The sequence below is a fragment of the Nyctibius grandis genome, chromosome 7 (genome assembly GCF_013368605.1).
Source record: "Nyctibius grandis isolate bNycGra1 chromosome 7, bNycGra1.pri, whole genome shotgun sequence".
NCBI lineage: Eukaryota > Metazoa > Chordata > Aves > Nyctibiiformes > Nyctibiidae > Nyctibius > Nyctibius grandis.
The window spans coordinates 13,616,373-13,623,328 of record NC_090664.1 but is presented as its reverse complement, the minus strand read 5'-3'; the positions used below and the strand labels follow the sequence as shown (position 1 = coordinate 13,623,328).

The window sequence follows — 6,956 nt, the reverse complement described above, 5'->3', positions numbered from 1 at the left end:
CCAAATAGCCAAATACATATTCATCAGCTTGCCATATGCTCACTTAAATGTGCAAAGCAAGAACCTCCTCCTGCCCCAAAAGCTGTCTTCTATTTCTGTTTAATGGAATCAGTGCTTTCTTAAATTAAAAATTGTCAAATCTGTAGGTTTGGTAAAGTTTTAAAGTGTTCAAAGTTTGCATTCAAGTGATTTTTTTTTTGTTTGGTGTCATTTAGCATACTTATTTGAGGACTTTGGTCCTTACTTCATGCAATTTTATGGTTTTACATAACAAATGCACGTGTGTGCACACAAAACACCAGAATTCCTTTACTCCATCTACTTCTGCATGTAATTTGCTGTCACTGTGATGAAAAGCTTTCACTTCTGAAAAGGGAAAAAGCACCGCAAGCCACTAGTGGCAGGGATTTAAATGACTTTTCCATCTTGAGTCAAAATTTGATTGTATGCCTCAGACCACCAGATGCTTCACAAGCCAGCCAGCTCCCAAGTGAGTTCAAATCTGGGGACTTCCTTTTCACATGTTCTGGGTTGGCCGCAGCGATGACTGATGGGTTGGAAATGCCGCCTACAGCAAGCTCTCCGTGATCCTGCCCTCCTCACTCAGGTGTCAGCAGTTCTCAAGTCCCTCTCAGCAAACGTCGCTACTCCTTTCTCCAGCACAGGAAGCAGCACAGAAGATAAACCAAGAGTCAAAGGCAAAACCCAGAAATTCTCAGGCCCTGCACAGAGAAGCTTAAAATTAAGTTTCCCTGTCACACAGGACAGGCTGACCAGGAACCTTTTGACATAAGTAGTCAAACCACAGGAACGCACCATAGCTTAAGGTAAGTCAGTCCTTCAGGTTTCATCATCCAAGAGAATACTCTTCCCAGAATACACTGAAGGAGTCTACAGAGGATCTTTGGTTTTTTTTTCCTGAATGGAGGAAGATGAACCTCCAACTTAATTGTTTGTATTTGGAATGACCTTTATACACAATCAAGAAATTAAAACTGAGTAAAAAATTTTGTGCCAAATACTGAAAGGAGATTTGTAAGTGAAACCACTTTCAAACAAAAATAAATTTATTTAAAGTCTTACACAATAGAATTCCTTCATTGCACAAATCAAAGTATTAATCATGATGGATAATACATTACTTAATAAAAAACCTCTGTAATATTGAGGTGGGGAACCCCCAAAAGCAAGCTACATTAGAAGTAGATACCATATAGCTTATGCAGCCACATGAGAAATGCTTTCTGCTGCTTTGTTATTACACAGGTAGTTGGTTCTATCAGCTAGAGCCTAGTGACTTGGATTTGTTTTATGCATATTGAATTTTGTTCTATTACTTTCCAAGAGATTGTACTCCCCTGAGTCAGCTGTGTTCATCGGTCAGAATACCAGCATCTGACACCATTTCCATTAATCAGAGCCCAGCCAGTATACGTGAGCAAGATAATAGAAAGATAAAACCAATATCTGGTGAATGGGATATTCACACATTATTTATGTATGCTGTTCACTAATACAGTAGAAGGTATCTGTAAGGCATTGTTTCAACTTTGATAGTCAAACTGAAAGAAAAGAAGATGGGCATCAGATGAAGTACTTACTCCACAGGGAAGAAAGTGTCTGGAACCACACAGGTCATGTCGCACCTTGATAACACTTTGACAGCCCATCATTACTATGGCTGTGCTACAGTCATAGCTTCCCCATGTATTTCCAAAGCAATTGTAAGATAATTTGCTACTAAAGAGCTATGAAATTAATTTTTATTACACTGTTCTTAAGCTGGACCTGTGAAGTTGAATATTTCACCCACCCACACATCAGTAAATAACATACTTAGTATTAAGTGTTTTCCCACCCATTACAAGTTAGGTATCATGGATCTAAAATACAAAGCATTTTTCTTCAATGTATTGAGCAGTCAAGGCATTTCACTTAACCCTGTTGTATTAAGTAAGTCAGATATGAAGCAGAGCAGTTAAAAAAAAAAAAGGCATAAATTGTATTTGTCTAAAAACAGTTCTTTGCCTTAAGGGGAAAAAAAACGTACTTAGACACCCATTATCTGTAGAGCAGGCAGTTGCAATTCAAATAACTAGTTCTTAGTGGCATACTAAAGATACCACAAAAATACTTCTTATGTGTATCAACAATGCTACAACACCTAGTCCGATTAAATTAAGGCTTTGTTTCTTTCATAAAAGAAAAGTTAGTAGCCTTCACCACCACACAAGTACACAGTCAAGGTTCTGGTGCTGTGCAAAGGAGGCACGGTAAGGATAACTGCACTGTGAGCAGGGCCGTTCTGCAGCAGACACCACTGGGCGCAGAATTGTCGGTTTCCTACAGCAGGAACTGAGGGAAACAAGCTGAACAGCCAGGATTCAGTGTTCAGCAGCGTTACTTATGATCCTTTATAAATATTCACAGTAAGGCCCAAAATTGTGCAATCTAAACAGGCTAGCCTAGGAGTGGTTTTTCTTTTGCCACTATTTAATATAAATGCAGATTTTGACAAAAAATCTCACCTTTCTTGGTTAAAAATTACATTAAAATGCATTTCTAAACCAGAGGAATCAGAAAGTTAATTGAAAGGAGGAAGGGAGAAATAATCCAATTCTTCATTTTATGTCTTACTCTGAAAAAACAACACTGTCAAAAAATAAGCTCAGAGCTGTTACAGGTTTTAACACAGGATACCAAGTATTTTCTGGTAACATACAAATAGCAAACAAATACAGAACTGGATTATTTAGTTTTATTCCAAGAACTGACTTTTCAGTGTAATTTTTTGCAAATGTATGCCATTTGCAGTACAAGACTATCTAGGCCCTATGCTAGATTTCTTTATATTTACATTATACCAGCACAGCTTTAACTTCAAGGAACTTGCTCCTGATTTACAGCAGAGGAAGACAAGGCTTTCTGTTTCAGAACTAGAATTAAAAAAAAAAAAAAAAGAAATTTCAAGCAATTTGTTTTCCCTCTTTAAAAGTTCAAGCGTTAAGGTGCCTATTCAGAACCATTCTAAAAACGCCTCAGTTCATTCTAAAAATTGTTTAACTCTTGTGCAGACAGTTTTGATTACACTGATCCAGGTAATCTGCTGGACAGTTTAACAAGGTTGTTTTATTTTTCATTTCCCAAAACACATTCTCATTAGGTTTTGGAGGACTTGGGAATACCCAGGAATTATCTTCCAGAGAGCTCCTTCCATAAGAGTGGTGTTCCTGAAATGTTTTGCCACCAACTGGAATGGGTCTCTCATCTGTCCATGCTTGTAGAGTCACCCTTTCAGATGGGGTTTTTACATCTGTCGGCAGAGGGGGAGACACAGCATTGCAGAGTACTTTATCATTTTGTGAGAGTTTTTTGTGGGCTACCCCTGATGTCAAATTCAGCTTTGAAATGGTCAAGTCAACACATTGTACTGGTGCAGTAGAGGCAGCTGAAGAAAGAAGATAAAGAAAGATTTTAAAATTACGTTACCCAATGCATTTTTCATGTACTCCAAATGTACTACAGTATAGCAAGTATGTTAAACCCAGTGTTTTCAAGCAACAAATTTTCAAGCCATATTTTACTTCAGTTAACTACTTAAAAGTTATACCTACTAACCTCCTCAGTCTGATTTTGCAAGATGAACCAGAGATCCTGAAATCACAACGTCTAAAATACACCCAAACACCAAGTAAACCTCCCAGTTCCCACTTGAACACAGATAAACTGATGAATCTTTTTGCCCAGACTGGAATGAATGCTGGAACAGGGAGGATTTTCATGCGCTTGGAGAAATCGACCAGATTCAAATCACTGCTTACACACGGCATGCTTCTTCCTACTCTACTGGTTCTTTTAACAAGTTGTGTTCTCAGGCTGCCAAGAACTTTAATTCTCACTGTCCATGAAGCAGTGAGAGGGAAACGCATGGCGGTCACAGCTTCTCTGTGCTCCGCTATTGTCCGACTTCTGAAAGTAAAAAGTGAGAGACTCCAATGTTCAGCCATCTGGAATTCCAGAAGAGTTTTAAACCATGCTAGGAAGGGGAGGATTTGTAACTGTGATTTGTAACTTTAGTGCTTAAGGGACAGAAAGAGGAGCCAGTATCTTGGTCAAAGAATACGACTTCTGTTTGTCACTATAACTTAAAAGGCAATACCCAATTTGCAAATGTCAGCCAAAAGCACTTTCCTGTAGCACAGGCATCATATCTGACAGACATGGTAAGGAACTGGATTTGGCCTCTTAGTGCCGACAGGTGTAAAAAGCAAATTTGAGGTCTACAGACCTTTAGAAGTTCAAGAAAGATGGAATCCACTGAAATTGGATTGAAAATGTAAAAACAACCACCATAAGCAGACATACGTTTGTTGAAAATGCCTCCACACGTAAATGGCAGCTAAGCAGAATCTGCATGTTAACTGATGCTGTTAACATCACACATAGAGCAATGAATACATTGTGTTCTGCAGACTTCACACACCTCTTGTTGAAGCAACTAGTGTGTACATGGTAAAATAGCTAGTACTACAGGTACAGGAGTTGGAAGTTTTAAGTCAATTCTACCCGTATTTTGCATAAGCCAAGATTTTTCTATAAAGATAAGCACAGATACATCTGTATTGCATTCATAAGTGTGGCTGAAAAGCAAGGTAAACAAAAAAATAAATAGAATTTTCATTTCTGCCGAACCTGTCCACTCTTACATACTTCTGAAAAATTACTGAAAAAAACCTACAGAGCAAAAGGCAAAAATCCATTGTTTCCCAATCAATCAATAATGCCTTTTATAGCTCTGGATGTACAACTGCAAATTCAGTTCCCAGTGTCTCTGCTGAAGTTATTTGACAAATGTGTCTTAGAATTGTAGGAACACAGACTCACCTGGTAACAATCTGACTGAGTCTACAAAATTGTTGATAGTTTATCAGCCAAGTACCAGAGAGTGATCATTAATCACTGCTGGCCACAGACAAAGGCAGTGATTAACCTGGAGGTGAATCCTATCGTTATCTCACCAAGCCAATCAAAGCTGTTTAGAAACAAAATGTCTTGATTTTGTACTGGATTAGGGACATCAGAGACTGTCACCAATATATTGTAACCAAGTTCACTGTCTTTCACCAGCATCTTCTGTATTCTGAACAGAGTAAATACCACAATTGAAGTGAGAAGAAAACAAAGGAAATAAACACTGCGATACAGGGTCAGACTGATAGGCCCCACCACAGTACGAACGCTCTCTCATAAAGCATTTGGCTTGAGAGAAACGTACGTATGAAATAGAAGAACCACCTGATGAACTGCTCACAGAAGTTATACATACTTTACGTGGAAATTATTTTTCCCTTAATTATTTGCAAAGTAGCAGCAGAAATAAGGCAGTTTTGCAGCCTCTGTACTTGACATTCAGAAAATGTCATCTTGCATAGCATTTTGCTAGAAAAGACAACTTTTCTGAATACCAACATAAGGAAATATGCTAAAGGAATTTCAGTCTATTAAGGTCTGATTTTAAAATGTTGCCAAATGAATACTTCATATATTCTATGCTGGGAAAATAAGACTGCGTTTGCAAAAAGATTTTTTTCCTCTTAATATGAAGTAGCTGTGGTAAAAGGTCAACTACGAGTAAACTTAACACCTCAGCCTTGTGCACATAAGCAACACTTGACTGAGAAAAAAGCCACAAGGGGAACAGAATACAGTACTGAAGAAAAAACACATCAGCAACACCTTTATGTGTGAAGTTGACCAGTATGAGACAGAGGCAAAAGCAGAAAATGGGTAGGCTGGAACCTTAATATAGTCTAGCTTATCAGCTTCAATTGATGACATTCTGATAAGATATGATAGCTAGTTTCTTTTTAAAATGGTACAGCTTGAATCGACGGTTTGTGTTTGTAAGGTCTGTTACAGCAAACACTGACTTGCCTTTCTTGGTCACTGTTGGGTTTGTTTTCAGTTTTCGTAGAAGCCCAGCTTGCATGTCAGTCACTAGACGCAAATTAGACGTTTCTCTCTTCAGTTCCCAATATGCTTGTTGCACACTTTCAAAACAAAAATTTTTAAGAAGTTAAATAATTGCCACCTCTAAAGCACCCTCATGCCTATTAACATGCTTATCAAGCATTAACTGTTAATAAATCAGTTTTGCCTGACATACACTGCCAATTTTACTAGAGTGCCATAATTCAAAATTAATTGAGCAGTACTGATAATTATCTTAAACTGATGGACTTTGTATATTTTCTTTGACTCTTGCATACTACAGTAGATAATGTATTCTATATTAACATACTAGATGATACTAATAAATTCAACTTCCCCAAATGGAAAGAAATATGAAGCATATTCTCCATTTTCATTATTAGAAACTAACTATCTTGCCATAAAATTAGTTTAAAAAATATATTAAATGGACCCTAGACTGCAAACAAGGTAGAGGGTTAACTTTGAACAGCCTCTGATAAACCACCACACACACCATCATATGTTATGATCCTAGTAATGTTAATTGATCATAGTTTAAAATATTCAACCAAAATCAGTATTTGGGTCTTTACACCATTCATTTTGCTACAATGTATTTGGACTAGATACCCGAGATCCAAACTGAGCACCCACACACAGACCAAACTAAAATATAAAACATACTGTTCATATTCAAGTAATCTAATTTATGTTAATACACTGCCTTATCAGACAGTGTAAAAAAACAGCGACCCAATTCATTCTCTGATAAGACAGCATAATGTGAGAAACATATTTAGCAACAGCAGCACTGTTTCAGCATTTATTGAAGTTTCAGGTTAATAGCTGGTAAGAAAATCAACAAAAAAAAAATATCAGAGAAGTCAGCATCACCATATGTTTCTTGGTAAAATTTCAAGCAAAGGCTCACTGAACACCACATTTATGTTGATTTAATAATTAACTTAGTGTTCAAAGACATA

General features: G+C 37.3%; 1 protein-coding gene across 4 annotated transcripts in view; it reads right to left on the bottom strand.

The window, feature by feature from the left end:
- Positions 1 to 1,040: 1,040 nt before the first annotated feature.
- The window catches only part of AZI2 (5-azacytidine induced 2), a 28,990-nt gene continuing 23,074 nt past the window's right edge, over positions 1,041 to 6,956 (bottom strand). For all 4 annotated transcript variants that reach the window (XM_068405490.1, XM_068405491.1, XM_068405488.1 and 1 more), the window contains 2 exons: positions 5,935 to 6,050; positions 1,041 to 3,448 (listed from right to left, as the gene is read on the bottom strand). In XM_068405490.1, coding sequence (XP_068261591.1) covers positions 3,060 to 3,448; positions 5,935 to 6,050 — 505 coding nt within the window. In that variant the 3' untranslated portion in view covers positions 1,041 to 3,059. The remainder of the gene's footprint in view (positions 3,449 to 5,934; positions 6,051 to 6,956) is intronic.